This window comes from Columba livia, chromosome 19 (assembly GCF_036013475.1).
Source record: "Columba livia isolate bColLiv1 breed racing homer chromosome 19, bColLiv1.pat.W.v2, whole genome shotgun sequence".
NCBI lineage: Eukaryota > Metazoa > Chordata > Aves > Columbiformes > Columbidae > Columba > Columba livia.
In genome coordinates this window covers 5,551,327-5,570,107 of record NC_088620.1, presented here as the reverse complement: position 1 = coordinate 5,570,107, position 18,781 = coordinate 5,551,327, and the positions used below count along the sequence as shown (strand labels likewise).

General features: G+C 53.3%; 2 protein-coding genes across 4 annotated transcripts; both read right to left on the bottom strand.

The window, feature by feature from the left end:
- Window positions 1-539: 539 nt before the first annotated feature.
- Window positions 540-6,648, bottom strand: SPOUT1 (SPOUT domain containing methyltransferase 1). The gene is made up of 12 exons (XM_065035285.1): window positions 6,541-6,648; window positions 6,410-6,452; window positions 6,173-6,292; window positions 5,707-5,866; window positions 4,360-4,449; window positions 4,033-4,082; window positions 3,662-3,792; window positions 2,983-3,055; window positions 2,513-2,611; window positions 1,749-1,851; window positions 1,061-1,208; window positions 540-876 (listed from the first exon to the last, which is right to left on the bottom strand). The coding sequence occupies exons 1-12, from the start codon at window positions 6,580-6,582 to the stop codon at window positions 802-804; spliced, it is 1,134 nt and encodes a 377-aa protein (XP_064891357.1). The 5' UTR covers window positions 6,583-6,648; the 3' UTR covers window positions 540-801.
- A 1,101-nt stretch (window positions 6,649-7,749) lies between these two features.
- Window positions 7,750-17,987, bottom strand: KYAT1 (kynurenine aminotransferase 1). Of its 3 annotated transcripts, none has more exons than XM_005513958.4 (14): window positions 17,719-17,987; window positions 15,722-15,843; window positions 13,645-13,703; window positions 12,579-12,729; window positions 12,141-12,290; window positions 11,681-11,767; window positions 11,451-11,579; window positions 11,100-11,220; window positions 10,615-10,691; window positions 10,267-10,356; window positions 9,709-9,895; window positions 9,407-9,483; window positions 9,070-9,153; window positions 7,750-8,845 (listed from the first exon to the last, which is right to left on the bottom strand). In XM_005513958.4, exons 2-14 carry the CDS (start codon window positions 15,803-15,805, stop codon window positions 8,777-8,779), a joined length of 1,365 nt encoding a protein of 454 aa, XP_005514015.2. In that variant the 5' UTR covers window positions 15,806-15,843; window positions 17,719-17,987; the 3' UTR covers window positions 7,750-8,776. The 3 variants fall into 3 exon arrangements, with proteins under 3 accessions (XP_005514015.2, XP_005514014.2, XP_064891356.1); XM_005513957.3 differs by lacking the exon at window positions 17,719-17,987 and adding an exon at window positions 15,947-16,029; XM_065035284.1 differs by lacking the exons at window positions 15,722-15,843; window positions 17,719-17,987 and adding an exon at window positions 14,903-14,969.
- Between the last annotated feature and the right edge of the window lie 794 nt (window positions 17,988-18,781).

Sequence of the window (18,781 nt, the reverse complement as noted above, 5' to 3'; positions counted from 1 at the left end):
GGCTCATTAAGACACAAAGGGAAGTTACTTAATTTCTGCTATTTAGCAGGGAAGGATGGGAGCAAGACAGGCAAGGGGGAGGAAAGGTGAGCTTCCTGCCTTTCTGTGGCCAAAGGATTGTATGATTGTTTTCTTTCAGAAGATGGTTTTAACAGTAAAGTTTTGAAACCCCAAAGTATTGGTTGTTTCTTATCTGCTCTTCCCAAAGCCCTGGATATCGCAGAAGGAGGGGGGAGGACAGAGCCAACTTTTCCAGCTGTTTTCCTGTTTGAGCAGAGCTTAAGGCATCACAGATGGAGCCAGACTGTCCCAAGCTGTGCTGATGTGCTGAGGCCCAACTGAAGCTCTGGCCCTTCCTGCTGTTGGGAAGGACGAAGCCTTTGAGGTGAAAGGTGGGATGAGGGAGTCAGGATCACTGAGACAGGAACAGCTTCTTGGCATAAGGATTAAGTTTTGATTCATTTAAATCTGAAGGCCCCACGGCTGCAGAGGAGAGTGCCCATCCCCTTCACCAAGACACACACAGATTTCAGGGCAGCTGAGCTTCCACACTGCTTTATTCCTCACCCCAGATGTCTGAATTGCCAAGAACTCCTCTGCTGCCAGCCTTGTTGCAGCTGCAGAGTCCTTGGCTGGACCATGCAGGCAGAAAGGTGCAGCCTTGCTGCTCCCAACAGCAGCCAGACGCTTGGTCTGGTGGCACTGCCAGCTTTCGTCCCGCTGTGTCTTGGCCCCACCTTTGAAGAGCCGCTTCCCTGAAACAGTCCTCAGCTGACAGCAAGGTCAGTGGTTTCCCTTCCCTCAGCTGTCGCTGGGCGTCTTCACAGCCTTATCGATGTGGGGTCTCAGCGCAGACAGAGAGATCAGCAGCGCTTCCTGGAACAGAGCAGGCGGCAGTCAGAACCGCGGCTCTCTGAGGAGCACCGGGCAAGCCACCGCTCTCTGCTGAGGTGTCACCGTGGGGAACAACACGTGGGCCACCTGTGTCACCACCAGAGGCAGAAACGCAGCACTGCCCTGTGCACACAGGCATCGTGCCCCACCACGTTATCAGTCCTACCTCAGTCCGGATGGTTCTGCTGCCTTGGCCGGGACAAGTGTTCAGGTAGAAGTCAAACAAGACGCTTGGGTCAGTGACCTCCAGGTTTGGGTCCACATCAACCCCAGCTTCCAAGCCCTCAAGACCTCCAAACACGACAAGGGCATGCCTGGGGAGAGCAGAGCGACAGGGTGAGGGGGAAAACTGGCTCTTACCTACCCCTGTACCAAGGCAGATGTTACAAGGTTTACACACAAGAGCTGTTCGTGTGCCTTGAACCTTCAAGGGGATTAAGAATTGGCTTCATATAAACAGTTCTCCTTATCTGCAAGAAGCAGACTCATTTCTTTTGTTCAGGTATCCAGGTATGTGTTCAATCCCCTCTGTGTCTCTTGCTGACAACACCCAGTGCAGCCCCCACCCTAACAAAGCCCCACAGCACTTGGCCATTGCAACAGTCCCTGCTACCAACTCCAGAGAAACAGGTAAGGAATTTGGCCCTGTCCTGGGGTATTCCCCCAGCTTCTGGGATGCAGAGAAATGTGCCTTGGTGTGAAAGGGAGCAGCAGAGCACGGGAGGGAGCCTGTAGGTGAGTCTCGCACTTTAATGTAGGAGTGCTCTTGCCTGGGAGAACACCAAGGGCATGGTGCAGCTCTGCTGCCTGCACCAGCCCGCCCTGGGGGCTCGGAGTGGGGCCAGGACACGAACCTGAAGGAGGGGAGAGTGGCCTGGTCCACAGAGCTGCCCCTCTCTGAGGTTCCAATAGAGAGATCGTAGCCTTCCTTGAACGGGCACTCTGAAAAGACAGCGCCTGGGAAACAAACGCAATATGGAATTATTCATGTGGTGCCCTCACCCACGCTGTGTGTGCTTTCTGGACAGCCCAGAACACTCCCCAGGTGAGTGGGAGCAGCAGCAGCAATTGCTCTTCAGGGCCACGAGTACATCAGGAGACAGACAATGATTCCTACAGAATTCCCTTGCTGCAGGAATCTCTGGCACCTTTCACAACTGCAGCAGCTTTTCCTCAAAGCTTTAAGAGGTGCCAGGAGCTATTCCTTGACTAATGGAGGTCAAATCAATCAGAAGACAGGAAAAGGATTTTGCAGGGCTCCTGAGCTCAAATGTTACTGCTGGCTTTGATGTGAATGAGCAGGAGGTCCTCATCGTGGAAATGAAGGTGTACTGGCTGGAGATGGAGAGCACCAGCTCTCGTCTCCTTCTACAACATGGACATTTGGCACAATGGTGAGTGGAAGTCCAGGGCGGAGTACTGGTGGGTGACTGGGGTGATTTACACCTCTAGCTTTAGCCCTTACATTTGATTGCCATGTGGCTGCTAGCTGCACGTGTAAGCTGCCTTTGAGACAAAAGAGATTTCAAACATGTTAATGTGTGCTCAGACGTGCAGCCAGTAGGCCTGAAATTAGCGTGGAAGCCCAGAGAGAGCGGAGAACGCTGCAAATACTTACTCAAGCAGGAGGCGAGGCGGACGCTGTAGCCCCAGTACAAGCCTGACACCGTCCGAGGGTGGTGCGAGGACACCACGGTGCCTTTCCGCACTTTGGCTTCTGAAAGGGATGCAAAGAGATAAACAACCCCCATGGTCTCCCAGTGGCAGCTGGGTTTGACCAGCTATACAAGGCAGCTTCTCCCAGGGTAGAGTACCAGCTTGGTGTACAAGTAAGAACTGCACTTTGGGGAACATTCTGGATAGCGTGCAATTATGTTTGGGCTGTTTATTGTTGGTCAAAGAGCTGCCGGTTCTTTCCAGTTAATTAGTAAGGGTGTAATATGGTAAGGGTGTTATTAAGTCTGTGTGTGATGGGAACATGCAGAGCTGCTGGCTACCTTCAAACATGGATAATCTGAAGGGTGGCACACAGAAGAACCAGCTCCTGCGGGACTGAAGTTCAGGGACGCTCATGGGGCAGTGGATTACCTGGCTTCTGGGGCTCCTCCAGGCGCACGGTGACTCGCAGACCGGGGTTCAGCTGCCTGTCGATCTGCACCTCCTGCAGTGACAGTCACCATCAGACACTCTGAAAACACTGGGGAAGGTGGGGAAGGAAGGGAACCCTCTGGGGAAGTGGGGTCTGTTCTGGCCTGGAGCTGCCATGAGGAGCTCTAAGATCATTGTTACTATCAGGCACTGGAACAGGCTGCCAGGGCAGTGGTGAAGTCACCATCCCTGGGGGGGGTTTAAAAGACGTGTAGATGAGGTTCTTAGGGACACAATTTAGAAGTGGACTTGGCAGTGTTGGGTTAATGGTTCGATGATCTTAAAAGTCTTTTCCAACCAAAACGACTCTATGATCAGAGTTGGTGCGGTGCGTGCAGTGCAGAGCAGGCTCAGGGTGACTTGGGTCTCAGTTTGACTTCTTCTGCTGCTCAAAGGTTCAACTCCAGCAGTGAAGCAATGACATGCCAGAATGGTCAGCCCTGCCAGGACTTGGAAGCTACAACCATTAATGAGCCAGAAGGGACAAGACAGCAACAGCATTAAACGCCACGCCAGCCGGCTATGGCCTTTAGAAACCCAGCAATACCCACCCTGCCTGCTTCAGATCCACCAGAGGCACAGGGGAAACGAGTTTGGGATCTGTGGGTGACAGACATACCTTCCTCATCCCACAGTTAACAAAAGAGCCCCTGCCTGGCTTAGTCGGCCGGTCCAACACTACACCTTCTCGGTACTCCGAATCCTCGTCCACCCGCATGTGGTGGGGGCTGTCCAGGGGGTTGAGCAGCCCTAGAACAGCACAGATAAAAACAATTGCTAAGAAGACAATACAAACTGTGGGATAACAGGTGAAAGTACAACTGCTCTGCTGCCCCCTCCCTCTCCGGTCCAGTATACCAGAGCACAGCACCTTGCCTGCGCTCTGAAGTGGGGAAAAGTTATTCAGTTCTGGGCATCCCATGGAAAACAAGAGCCAGAGCTCAGGAAGGGGGAGCCAACAGCTCGGGACAGAGACAGCTGCATCCTTACCTGCAAACTGCAGATCCTCGTGTTTTGGGAAAAAGGATTTCCTTAAGTACCTGTTACCGGAGAAGGTTGAAACGTGAAAACAGTTATTTTTGTGGAATCCAACCCTCCATTCTAGCCCTGCATTAACTCAAAGGCACCTCCAATTCTCAATATACCTTTAAGGTAGCATGCAGTTTGCATCTTGCATTCACTGCTGTTGTTTCAGTTAAACAATCAGATCCTGCATAATTGTGCACCACAGACAGTTTGGCCCGTGCTCCCATCACCTCTGGCATGCGATACCATGGCAGTCAGTTCTGATGCGCAGCCTGACCACGGTGCACTTACTGAGGGCACTCCAAGTACTGCAGGATCCGAGCCAGCTGCACGCAAGCCTTGCCTCTCCTCCCGATTCCTTCAAAGTCCCCCTCCACAGTCCTGAAAGAGAAAGAAAGCAGCTTGTGAACTCAGCACGAGACCGTACAGCCCCAAATGGTCAAGTCTACAGAAGACCAAGCTTTGCTACTTAATCTGAAAATAGCAGCACGCCCTCCCTCCACCCCAGGAAATACATGGGCCACCTTGTAAAAGGGCTACTCCAGAGGTAGAGACTTAACAAGTTGTATTTGGAACCCTCTGTAAGCCAAATGCCTTTTGCAGCTTTTCTTTTTTTTAATCTCTATGTGTTGACACAACCTGGCAGTTGGATGTGCTGAGCTGGATGCTACAGGATTGCATGGCAGGTGAGAAGCTGAAGGAACAGGAATTCATCTTCCATAAGGATATAGGTACACCCTGTCCCTCCACAGCAAGAGTATAGGAGGACTTGACCTCCTACTGTTTTTGTTGTCCGTATACTGGGATAAACGATCTTAATCGCCAGGGCAGTTAAATCAACACCTTTGCCCAGTGGCATAGAAGTCCTAGTAATCCTGGCAGCCCAGAGAGGCTGAAGCATTCGCTTGAGAACACACAGTTACAGTATCACAGTATCACAGTATGTTTGGGATTGGAAGGGACCTCAAAAGATCATCCAGTCCAATCCCCCTGCTGGAGCAGGAACACCTAAGTGAGGTCACACAGGAACATGTCCAGGCGGGTTTTGAATGTCTCCAGAGAAGGAGACTCCACAACTCCCTGGGCAGCCTGGGCCAGGCTCTGCACCCTCACTGAGAAGTTTTTTCTCAAATTTAAGCGGAACCTCTTGTGTTCCAGTTTGATCCCATTACCCCTTGTCCTATCATTGTTTGCCACCGAGAAGAGCCTGGCTCCATCCTCATGGCACTCACCCTTTATATATTTATAAACATTAATGAGGTCCCCCCTTAGTCTCCTCTTCTCCAAACTAAAGAGCCCCAGCTCCCTCAGCCTTTCTTCATAAGGGAGATGCTCCACTCCCTTAATCATCTTGGTTGCCCTACGCTGGACCCTCTCCAGCAGTTCCCTGTCCTTCTGGAACTGAGGGGCCCAGAACTGGACACAATATTCCAGATGTGGTCTCACCAGGGCAGAGCAGAGGGGAAGGAGGACCTCTCTTGATCTACTAGCCACCCCCCTTCTAATACACCCCAGGATGCCATTGGCCTTCCTGGCCACAAGGGCACAGTGTTCTTTTCTGGTCTCGGCTTAATAAGACTGAAGAAGCAGAATGCAGAGAGGAAACGCTTTCTGCAGAAGAAGGTGGCTCCTCCTTACTTTACGTCTTCTCCGTGCTCGTCAAACACTACGATCTCGTCCACGCAGAAGATGGCACAGGCGCGAGCGATCTGTCCGGCGAGGTACGTGCGCAGCTCCGGCGACTGGGCGTTGTTGAGGATGGAGCCCGGCAGGGCCACGCTCAGCGTGTGGTGCCGCCCTGGGGAGCGGAGCGCGGTCAGCCGAGCCGCAGCGCGACAGCTGCGCGCACGGCGCTTTATTCACCGTTCCAGCTGTAGTTGTGGTGGGAGAAACGGGCAAACTTTGTTTCTTAGATTTTTGTCACCACAGGTTTTCTCTTAAGGTCTCACGAGTGCTCGTGGCAGTGCGTTTGTGCCTGTTTATGCACTTGGATTGATCTATATCGGATCTGTGTGTCACCTTTCCTAGGGATAGGTAAAACTGACTGGCTTTTAACGACCCGAGTGCTCCCGGCTCTTTCAACCCAGCCCCACAGCAGCCTCACCTTTATCCTCCTTCTGCTCCTCCTGCTTCTCTGCCTGTTGTTCCTCCAGCTCCTGCATCCGCTGCTTCTCCAGTTTCTTCAGGAGCTTCATCTCCTTCCATTTCTTCTTCTCGGCTTTCCCTGGAACGGAGAACAACAAGCTTGGAACAACGAGCCCTGCCCGCTCAGAGCGGGGAGCACACGGGTTAGGGCTGCACCCCGGTTTGCCTGCCCGCCCTCACGGCGGCCTGGCCTTACTCTCCTGCTTCCAGCGCCGCCAGTCCACCTTCCTGTCCGGAGCCTGCGGGAGAGAGCGATCGTTACGGCCGGGACCGCCGGGTCCCCCCGGGGCCGCCCCGGTAACCGGGAAACCGCCGCGCCAGCCCCACCTGCAGCGCCTTGGGCCGCTTGGCCGCGCCGCCGTCCGCCATCTTCCGCCCACGTGCCGCGGCCACGCCCCCGCCGGGAGGTAATTGGCTGGAGAGCGCAGGGGCCCGCCCACAATGGGGGCGGAGGGCGGTGTCACGTGAGCCAATGGCCAGGCAGGAGGCGGGGCCAGGGTTTAAATCGCCCGCGCGGGATGCGAAGCTAAGCAGGGGCTGTCGTGGTCTGCGGGGGAATGGGTGACCTGGGCGGCACTGCGGGCGCGGGTAGAACCCGGGCGTGGGTAGAACCCGGGCGCCTGGGCCTGGGTGTATTTGCACAAGCGCTGTGTGCGTGGTGAAGGATGGGGAGATGCGCCCCGCCCCTTGCGGGGTGTGTCAAGGCCTAGAGCTAGAGCCCACGCACATGGGGATGTTGCAAGTGATCACAGTATCACAGTATGTTTGGGATTGGAAGGGACCTCAAAAGATCATCTAGTCCAATCCCCCTGCTGGAGCAGGAACGCCTAAGTGAGGTCACACAGGAACATGTCCAGGCGGGTTGGAATGTCTGCAGAGAAGGAGACTCCACAACCCCCCTGGGCAGCCTGGGCCAGGCTCTGCCACCCTCACTGAGAAGAAGTTTTTTCTCAAATTTAAGCGGAACCTCTTGTGTTCCAGCTTGATCCCATTACCCCTTGTCCCATCATTGTTTGCCACCGAGAAGAGCCTGGCTCCATCCTCATGGCACTCACCCTTTATATATTTATAAACATGAATGAGGTCCCCCCTTAGTCTCCTCTTCTCCAAACTAAAGAGCCCCAGCTCCCTCAGCCTTTCTTCATAAGGGAGGTGCTCCACTTTATACTAAATATTTAATCTCATGGTTGTTTATCTGTTCCGGTGGTTGCAGCTTTCCCAGTATTTGGCGTATGCGTGGGTGCAAAAGAGTCTTCAGCAGCACCCTCACCCACCCAGGCTGTGCAGGCAGGTGAGAGCAGATGTGTCTCCCATGGGTGAAGGCAGCAGGTGGGTGTTTGTCCCCCTCCCTCGCCCCTGCGGGTCGGTGCAGCTGTCACTCCAGGGAAATCGGTCTCACCAGCTGCAGCCCAACACAGAAAACCTGCAGGGCTGCTGCTCGCTGGCCTGGGTGGAACGAGCAGCCACCACAGTGGGACGCAATGCAGATGTTGCACGGGTGGCTGCCTTAGCCTTGTAATCATTACAGAGACACTCTTTAATAATTGCAATAATTACTCTTTAATAATTTAACAGCCATAAATACTTATCGCACACTCCGTTGCACATAGCTCCTGCGTGACTGATGATGCAGGTTTACATTCCTATCCAGGTTAAAATTGAGAGTGATGCAAGAATTAACTTTCAAAGCGCTGCTTAGGTTGCCCTACCACCCAGCAGCCCGGCGGGCAGGAGGCTGCGGGGCCAGGAGCACCCCTGGGCCACCGTGTCCTTCCTCCCCAGCCACTGCTTATGTTTGTCAAAGGCCTGAAGGTTTTGCTTTGCAGCCTGTGCAGTGCTGCTGACCCCTGACGAAGCACCAGGGATGGTTTGGGGTGCACTGGGAAGGTTTGGCAATAACTGGGTGTTACACAAAAGCCTATTTTCTTGGGGGAGCCAGTTACCAATTCTGCAGTCGCTTTCCCCAGAGACGTACAGAAAAAAAGAAAAGGGAAAATTGTTAATTATGGGAAATAGCATTTTGCTGCGTTTATAATTTTCAGGATCATCAGAATCAACCTACTGACGAGTGGTGATACTGCACGTTCCCATGGGGAATGTAGGTGCTGGTGGAAATGCTGGCCTGTATTCTGGGGTACATGAGTGGGTATGTGGAGCAAGACAAGCCAATAACCCCCCAAACAGCCTTAAAAGTAAGTCCTGAAACACGTTTTCAGAATTTGGTGGTGGAAAAGAGCCTAGGAGTGAACCTTACCTTGTGTCTTCCTGGATGTATCCCAGAAATGATTAGCCAAGTCTTTAAACATAGTAAGAAGATACATAAAGTACTGGCAGCACATGTGAAGACTCGTGTTTTGCAAGGAACAGTGCAACCGTTTCACAGTGACAAAAAGTGTCCCCCAGACCCTGGGCCTGGCAGACCTTAACCATTCATCTGACAGAAAATGTAGTTGAAAGAACAAAAATAAGGATGTATCAAAGTTTGTAGCCAAGCAAAGGAAGAGGAGGAAGAGCAGTCATGGCAGGTGAGGACCAAGAGACCCTGGCTTTCTCTCCAGTGTGCTCAGGGACTGGTTTTCTCCTGTTTCCATTTTTGCAATATGTCATTTGCTGCCTTCAGTGTAGCATCCTCCTAAACAGATACCACAGGTTTGATCAGCAGCTTCCAGCCGAATCCCCTTTCCCTTCACTGCAGTCATCGTTTACAGAAAAATCCCGTTCTCATTCTGGAACATCACAACCATCTGCAATGCCACCACTCAGGCTCTAATGCATTTCTTCTTGCATTTATCTCATTAAACCAGCCCTGATTATTACTCCCACCCTCAACTCCCTTTACATTGCCACGTATCTCACCTTTGCAAAGCAGAACCGGACGAAATGGCTGTAGCTCTTGTGTGCCCCGCAGTAGAAACTGGAGAGCGGGATGGTGGCGAGTCCCTGGGAAGGGGAAATGCGTGGAGCTTCCACTTACTGCTGGGAAGTCTCAGGGATGGGCTCGTAGATGCCCTTGGTGCCCTGTTTGCTCGCTCTGCCTGAGCTCAGCCTACCAGAGCTGAGCTCAGTTGCTGACAGACACACTGAGCACCCCCAGGTGATCTGTCAGACCCGGCAGTGGGATTGTGCTGCTGGATCCCACGAGGGCACAAGCACACCTGGGGCAAACACAGCAGAGAGAGGCAGATACATTTACCTTGTTCTTGACCATCCACTTTGCAAATCTGGAGTCGTAGGGCTCATCGGAGTCGGGGACATCGGGGACGTCGGATTCTGCAGGAGAAGCACAGCCGTGTGGAGGTGGGGGCTGCTGCCGTCTGCCTCAGCCAAGCCCCAAACCCACGGCCTCTGCGAGCTCAGAGGGGAAACACGCTGTTTGTTGTCCATCCTGCTTTGGTGGTGCTTTATGCAGGTTTCTGTCCCTGCTGGTGGTACCACTCCGAGCTGCCCCCCCATCCTCAGCCCTGCTTGAGCAAAACTGCAGCCACACAGACTCACTGAACTGGGAGATGTCTGCCACCAAGAAGTATGTGCCCTCGGGGACAATGGGTTTCATCCCCACAGCATCCAAGCTCTGCACCAGCCAGTCTCTCTTCTTCTGCAGCTCCGTGGGAAGCTGGATGAAGTAGCTTTCTGGTTTCCCGTAGAGCTCGAGCTCCCTCTGGAAACCCTGAGCCACGGCGTCCTGCGAGGAGAGAGCAACCTGGTGGTAAGATGGTCAAGGCTTGCTTGAGACCTGGAGACTTCGCTCTGATGTAATTCACAGGTGATGAGGGAGCAGGGGGGGATTTCTCATGGCACCAAGCCAAGCTCTCTGCCTCCAGCCCCCCCACATGCCCCTTGGATATGCCAATGCAAAATAAAGAACATACTGCAGGCAGGTTGGACTCTCCCCTTCCTCCCAGTCATGGGGTGAGTGCAGGGAGAGGGGAAGGAGCCTCTCCAGGGCACTGCACATCACCCTGTCTGCACCTTTCAGGTCAGCCATGGGCAGAAGGAGCCTCTCTCACCCCTGCTTTTGGGGTTTGGGGATTGCAGAGCCAGTTGCAGCCTTACCTGGGCAAGTGTGGCACAGTGGTACACAGAGTTTTGGTGCACGGTACGGACGTGCTGCAGGAGCCGGTTGGGTCCCACCGTCCAGCCCACCTGTGGTCAGGAGAGGAGGAGGAAAGTGAGAAGTTTCTGGGTACCTGCTTGGGGCCCCCTTTATTTTTCTGTGCTGGCTTCATTGTATTTTCAAAACAGAGCTATCGTAAAGCAGCTTTGGTACTTTCAGACCCTGAGGTTCAAAGCCAAGCGTGCAGCAGGAGTGTCCCCAGTGCCACGCTGTGGCAATGGGACCCCTACCCTGAAGTGAAAGGACGGGGATGGGGAGAACAGAAGACGCCACACAGGGGAATTCACCTTCCATCCAGTAGCACTGAAGGTTTTCCCAGCACTCCCAATGGTCACCGTGCGGTCCCACATCCCTCGCAAGCTGGCTGGCAATGAAACAAGAGAGAAATGCTGATGGCAGAGCTCAGTGTCCTTGCTCCTGGTCTATATTAATAACATGGTGAGAGCTCTTTGCCCACCATAACCCATGGTGAACACCTGTGTTCACGGCACATCTTTCACCCTGATGAGCCTCAAAGCACATCCCAAGCAGGCAGCCAGGTTTCTCAAGAGCATCTCTTTGTAATTAAGTGTTTTCATACACATGTACCCAGCCCCAGTGGTTCCCAGAGGTGCCAAGCACCATCATCCTGGAACAATGACATGCCCAGTAGAGCTGTGCATGCAAGCAGCCCGTGTAATTTCCAGGAAAGCGCAGTTAAACCACCAGTTCCTTCCCTGAAGATGCTGTACCCGGAGGAGCCACCCAAGCTCAGCCAAGCCGTCCTCCGTACCGATGCGGATGTGCTCCTTCCCGTCGTACACCAGCCACTCGTACACCTCATCGCTGATGCACAGGACGTCGTGCTTCACACACAGGTCTGCGATGAGCTCCAGCTCCCCGCGGCTGTACACCTGCAGCGGGCAGGGAGCGGAGCAGAGATGTCCCTGCCTCTCTGCAATGGCTGCAGCCCTGCCTGCACCGCCTCCCAAATCGGGGCAGGCAGGAACTGGCTGCAATGGTCTAATGGGGCAAAGCCACTGCTGGCACAAGCTTAAAACCACAAGAAGCAAGGGCGCAGTGTGCATGAGCTGAGCACCCCAGCTGCTTTCAGAGCCAGCCACAGCAAAGCCAGAGGTGTTACCTTGCCCAGGGGGTTGTTGGGTGAGTTCAGAACGATGGCTTTTGTCTGTTCACTGAATTTGGAAGCCAGTTCAGCTGGGTCCAGCTGCCAGTCTGCACTAGACATCAATTTTCCATCTTTCGGAGCTTTCTAGAGAGAATAGAGGAGAGTCTTGGCTTGCTTTGCTACCTCTATGTGTTGCTTACCATTCACCTCTTTCCTCCTCAACTGCTTTGCTCCCACCCACTCACCGGTCTCAGTGGAACAAACACGGGCAGACCACCAGCCATTTTCACCATTGGCTCATAGCAGTCGAAGAAGGGCTCAATGATTATCACCTGGAAGAAAGGGACACGTCAGGGCTCTCCTGGCCCTGCTCAGACCTTCCCTGACGGGTGCAGAGAGCAATGGGAGGGACAGCTAGTTTTAATCCTTGAATTACTGTAGTGAAGAATCTGCATGGCCTGTGGGCAGTGAAGAACACCACCTCTCAGCACAAAGGGGTTATTTTGCCTCGTGCAGAAAAGAGACAATGCCCTGCAGCAGATATTTTTTCCTTTGGATGCTCAGATACTGGAGAATGGGGATAAAACCCTTTCTGCTTTGGAAAAGGACAATAAAAGCCAGCCTGCAGCTGCTGGCAGACCCACAGCCAAGAAGGGCTCTCCTGGGGGAAGGCTGCCTGTGCAACAAGCCCAAATCTTGGGTTACCTCATCGCCTTCATCAATGAAAGCCTGGAAGCAGTAGAAAAGCGCCTGGTATGCCCCCACAGTCACCATCACATTGGTCATAGGATCCAGGTCTCGTCCAAGCAGCTTCCCGAAAAACTGAGCGAGGACCTTCACTAGAGGTGGGTGGCCCTGTGGGGTGAGAGGAGGGGTGGGAACTGGGTTGCAGAAGCCTCCTAAATCATGGATGAGCCCTTGGAAGGGTGACTGAGCATGCAGGGCATCTTCCAACCCAGCTGCTTGAAACACCCTGGTAAATCAGGGTGTTACAGCCCTGGGTGCGGGGGGCACGGGCTGAGGCTGGGTGCGTGTTTTGCCTCATGTGGGTTGCCCCATTTATTCGTGCCTAGTGAGCCCTGAAGTGGCCAAGGCTAACGGGGAGTGAGGGGGGATTGCCGACAAGGGGGTCTGTCCACGCACGAAGGCACGGGTGTACTGGTGCAGCATGTGGTTCTCCCCGCTGAGGGCTCTCACAGCTGCCTCCGTCAGAAAGTCCGGGGGGGGAAAGTCAGGAAACCCCTGGCCCAGGTCCACCGTGGAGTAGGTGGCAGCCAGTTGGACAAGCTCCACCCTGGAGGAAAGAAAGGGAGAGAAAGAAAAGCATTTACAGTGGGTCTGAGCAGCACACCCTGCTTGCCAGCGTCCCTTTGGAATAAGCGAGGTTGGTGTCCCTCCCGTGGAGCCATCCCACTGCTCACAGCTGGATGGGACCAAGCACAGGTCATTTCAGACGCGCTTCAATTAAAACAAGCACGAGGCATGATTGCACTGGGGGTGGTTGTAATTTGTACTGGAAGGAAACAGCCGTTGTGGTGTCTGGGTCACAGACGAAGCCGCTGCTGGGCAGACCAGACCGGGCAGGAGAGGTCTCTGGTTTTCAAGCTCATATGAGTTCTGTAAAATTTAGCATCTAGACCCTGTGAAGGTGTAAGAGGGAAAGGCAGGCTGGACTCAGCGCTTGGCTCAAACAAGAGCCGACTCACAGGCAGTTTGTAGCTTGAAACCAGGCACAGCAAGGCTTTGGGGAAAGCCCATTTAAATCTCCTCTTCAAGCACGCAGTTTTCCCCATGTCTGTACCTGGCAGGTTGGGAATGGCATTTGCAGCATCCCATCACCTGCCTCTCTCTGCAGTCCCCTTAGGCTGGGCTTGAAGCAGATGCCAGACTGAAGCCAAACTGGGATTTGGGTGCTGCTGGGTTCATTCGGGTGGACAGGACAGATGGGGCACAACGTGCTCCAAGGTGCCTTCCCACAGGATGGTGCGGGACACCTGAGACAGCACAAAGTGCGAGCAGCAGGTGCAGAGCTGAGCCAGGGTAAAGCCTCCCAGGACAAACCTGCCCTGATGTGTTTCCTAAACGAATGTGAAGTAGCTGAGGGAAACCATGCTGCTCTGTGCTGTGTGGCTGCAGCAGAGCCTATCTGGTGTCAGGCTGCCTTAAACACATCTAACACCAGGGTAAACCAGGTATTCTCTTAACTCACCAGATATTCTTATCTATTCCCTCCAGCCTCCGAGCTTGCACTGGCCTTGACATTTTTGCCTGCAAAGAGAGAGAAAGTAAGTGAGTTTGAAGCTTTTACTAATGGCAATGGGGTCACATGCAAAGGGGACGTGGCCTCCCCAGGTATATTTTTCCCAAGAGAAGGTGACACCTTCAGTATTGCTTCACGGGTGGTTGCTGACCGAGCTCAGAGCAGTAACGCTGATGCAGTGGATTCTGGAAGAAGCTTCTAACACTTTTTATGAAAGACCAAACAGACAAGAGCCAGCAGAGGAGGATGTTTCATTTACAAGTTTCGACAAGAATTGAGAAAACAAATGGACAAAAGAAGGGTGAGTACACTCGCTGGGGAGCTGGTGATGCCTGAAACCTCATTTTCAGTTGGAATAAATTGTGAGGTCAAATGAGCTCAGCCAAGCTGTAACAGCCAGGCCAATGACCCCAGCTCTCAGCCTTCCATCGCCTCCCTTGTCCTCCATCGGAAGAACCCTCCTACAGACCACAAAATATACCCTTTTCTTAGAAGAAAAAACTTTCTATTCCACACTACTCAAGAGGAGTAGCAAGAGTATTATTTGATCCTACTGGAGCCCTTGGTGAAAGGAGTTGCTCTAGAAGCCAAACAAACCCCTGGTTTCTGCACCTGAAGTTCATGGCAAAACCAGACAGCAGCTGGGGCCAGGCAAGAGGGGAGCACAGCGCACGGGTCAGTCGGATGTACGGAGGTACCAAGGCACTGTTCGCCTGACATATCTAATTTCCATGTGCAACCCAGCTAGGGGGAGTGGGAAGAAGGACAGTAGGAAACATTGAGGGCAAAATCGTCCTTCCAGTCGGATAAGCACAGGGGGAGAAAGTCAGATGTGCTCGATGGGGAATTTATCACAAGGATGATGAAAAGCAGCAGAGGCAGAATTATATGACTTGACAGCGCAGGAAAAAGGCAACTAGACAGCAAAAGGACTGGAAACTAGAGAGAAATGGTGCTCAATGTACCAAGAACAGCCAGTGTGGGGACATGAGGAGGGTTTCTCTGAAGCAATGAGCTGAGAAAACAATCGTCACCACAGCAGATAAAATGCATTTGAACAGGGATGAGGAGGGCACGTGAAAGCAGCTGAGAGCTGAGGTGCAGAGCTGGGATGTGAAGGGACAGGGTCTGTGCTCTGCCAGGATTGTTGGGGGGATTCCAGGTCAGCCCCCTCTCCCGGCTCAGCTGTGGTGTAACCCCCACTCACCTGCTCAACTCTGCCGTTCCCAGAGGGCCGCACCACAATTTGAAAAGTGCCCCAAAGATATTTTACGTTGAAGTCTTTGGATTTTTTTATCCAGCTTCAGCCCTCTCTAGGGATCTTTGCAAAAACCTGGCAGAGCTATCTGTGTTTCAGAGGGCAGCGGCTGGACTCTGTGCATCCCGTGGTGCCGGCAGCTGGCCAAGGGCGAGCAGAAGTTGCTGTGTCCCCAGGTCTGGGGGAGTCACAGAATCACAGAATTGACTGGGTTGGAAAAGACCTCAGAGATCATCGAGTCCAACCCTTGGTCCAACTCCAGTCCGTTTACTAGATCATGGCACTGAGTGCCATGTCCAGTCTCAGTTTAAAAACCTCCAGGGACGGCGAGTCCAGCACCTCCCTGGGCAGCCATTCCAATGCCTGACCACTCTCTCTGCAGAGAATTGCTTTCTAATATCCAGCCTAAATCTCCCCTGGCAGAGTTGAAGCCCATGGCCCCTTGTCCTCTTGCTGACTGCCTGGGAGAAGAGACCAATCCCCGCCTGGCTAGAACTGCCCTCCAGGGAGTTATAGAGAGTGATGAAGTCACCACTCCTCCCCACCAGCCCCATGCTTTGCTCTTTCTGCACAAGCTCATGGATATTATGGTCAGCAAGACCCAGTGCCTGTGCTGATTTTGGTAGGAGTAGAAGGATTTGTGGCTTGGGAAATAAAAGTTAGCTGGAGGTGAAACATTTAACACCGCTGCCCAGTCCATCTCCTGAGCTGTGAGCTCCCCCGGGACCAGGCTACCGGCCAGGAACAGTCACGCTGGGCATTCAATACCTTGCCGGAGTACGAGCTATATCCAGCGCTGCTCTTCCTCTCCAGCAAGAAGTGACGCAGAGACGGTCCCACTCTCCTGAGCATGCCACGGCTCCTGCTGTCTCACTGCTGCGGGCACGGACCTGCATTTCCCCCGGACACAAAGCGGAGGGGTGAGATAACCGTTCCACGGCTGCAGGGGCAAAGCAAACGCTCCATGTACCCAGGGACGAGGCAGGTCCAGACCTAAAGCTGTGGTTATTCTGCCACAGCAAGGAAAAGCGGGGAGCGAGCTGCTCTGTGTGTTGTCACTGCTATGGCAAACAATGCCAGGACTGTACTTTGTGCCCATGACACACAAAGTCAGGATCATAAGGTTAACCATGGCCTCTCCCTCCTCTCCCTCCCGTTCCAAGTTACCCCCACTTTCCTCTGCACTGGGAGAGTGGTACAGACACCACTGAGAGGGTGTTCTCTGGGAATTGGTTATTCAACCTCAGCTTTTGTTTGGTTTCATTGATCCAGGTATCTCTCACCTCTGCCCTTTCTCCCCTGCAGCACCTTCACCTTCCCCACCGATGGGGCTGTGCCTGGGCAGGGCTGCGCGGGCACCCGGACCCTTGGGACTGGCAAGTGAAACAGGGGGCCTGAGGGATGTGCACTGGGCAAACCTCCTCTGCACAAACCCGTCCCTTCCTCTTCCTGCATGTTCTTAAGGTTACAAAAAAAATCAAAGCGAGAGTGCTGCTATTTTTGAGAATCTCCGACCTCTCAGTTGTTGCCTTGCCAAGGCTGCTTAATCACAGGTTTTATTCTGATTAACAAGATGCCAGCTTCCATCTCCAAAGGGATTTTGGTGTTTGACTTTCCTTCAAGGCCCCAAATTAATTTATTTGCCAGATGCAGCCTATTCCTTCACTGCAGGTCCCCTCAACTGTGTTACAGCATTGCTAACTGCTAAAATAAGTAAATATTTTGTTAGGTACTTGAGACAAAAGCAGTGAGTTTGGAGGATGCGTGCACCTTTATTTTTACCAACTGTGGATTAATTTACCTAGCTGACAAAAAAGAAATTATACTGTGTTTGAAGCTGGCCAGCCCACAGGTAAGTTCTCAGTACTGCTGGGTGCACCTTCTGTCCTTATGCGAAGAATGTGTGTCCCCATCGCTTGCATTTCGTGTTATTTCTAACACAAGGGCAAAGCAACTGCCAGCTGAGACCAGTGGGGTTTTATAGCTCTTTGGCCAGGTGGGAAAAAAAACAGCACAATTATGGAAAAATAGGAAGCCACAGCAAAATATTGCTGGGGGCTGCAAAATACCCACCTTGTCCCTGTGGCGGGACAGCTGCATGTTGGGGATGGGTGCTGAGATGTGGGGGGATGCTGCTTTGGGATGCAAAGCAAATGAGCGCTGGAATGAAGGGATTAACCCTCTGGGTGACAAGTGTGGCAGCCAAAAAGGCTTCACTGGATTACAGAAAACTGGTACAAGAGCTGGACACACGGCTCCTGCACAGAGCTGGGTTGGGAGCTGCTGACCCAGGCTAGGGCAGAGGGCTCTGGCCTCACCCCCCAGCCCTGGGCAGTATTTTGGAGTGGGGTCAGACACCAGAGAGTCAAAAACACTGGGAAAGGCTCAGGGAGCCTCTCACCTGGGCAGGCACGTCAGGCCGTGCTGTACAAACGCTCCAGGGGCACCTCTCGCCGGGGCGGGGTGCACAGGACCGAGTGCGCTGAGGATTTCAGAGGTGACAGCGGAAAGGTCACCGCGGGGACCTGTTGCTCACCACCTCCTGCCCTCCAGCCAGCGGGCACCGGACGTCTCCTCCGTCCCGGTGCTCGCCAAGTACCTCCACAGTGCTGTGCAGCCAAAAGCCTTTGAGGACAAGGGCCCCCTGACCCCATCACACCGTGGGGCGCGACACCAAAATGCACGAATGCAGCAGCCAGCAAGCGTGCACATGGAGGCGCAAGGCAGTTCCAAGAAGGGATGGTTTGGGGTAAAAACTGACTTACATCAAGCTTGGCCACGCTGCCTTAAGCTGTGAAAGTCCAGCACAACCGCGCAGGCTGCATTTGCACACATGCCGCTCGCTCCCCGGTTCCGAAATGCTGCAGCTGCAGCTGCGACTTCCTGGGAGGAGCCGCGGAGGCTGCAGGGAGGCAGGAGTCGAGTACAACACTCGATGGGGAAAATCGTACCGGGCAGGGGGAGATGACCGGTTGCTCTCTAGATCACCGGGTGAGGGAGGCGAGGGCTTTTGGGAACAGGGCCCGTCCTCCCGGGGGCTTGGGGGCAGAGCTGCCAGAGGATTTTGGCTGCCTGGGAGGATATCTCAGCGTATTTTTTCAGATGGAGGCTCATACTGATGTTATAGCGGGATAATTTTTGTGGTATGGCTATAATTACTTTGGCATAGCAATGACAGGGAATTTCCTTTGAGTGGAGCCTTCAGTCTTTTGAAAAATGATCTTTTAAGTCAGATACTCTCAGATATTTCACTCTGTAGGCTTAATATTATTAGAGAAAAGAATGGATCACAGGTACAGAGGGTGAAGGCATCAGCATTAGGTTCATCAGAGGATAATGCCCAAATGTCCATGATACAACCTAAAGCAGGATCCTGCAACATCATCCAGCCCCTGGGCTGTGGATGGGCAGGGGGACACCCAGCAGCCTCCGAGGGGAGATTCAGTGCACGGATGCAGGAGCTGAACTCTCCATCGGCCATTTGAGAGGTGACAATTGCTGCAGTGAGATGTAGAGAGCAAATTGTCCTCTCCCAGCTTCCCTCTTCCTTTAGAGACAAAGCTTTATGTGCACCGATGAATCAGGTCGTGTAATTACCGTCTCCCTTTCACAGTAGGAAAAAGTGAGCCACGGGGAAGGGGAGCGGCGGACGTCTGCTGTGCCAGAGGTTCCCGAATTCTGACAGCCGGTTGTGGGTCTCACATCATCCCTGCGTGACTAAACAGGGGGGAATGTCAGTGCAGGCAGAGGCACTGCACTGTTTAAACCGAAGTTTAAACTTCGGTTAAGCACTGAAACAAACAGATGGGAGGAAATCTTGTGTTTGTA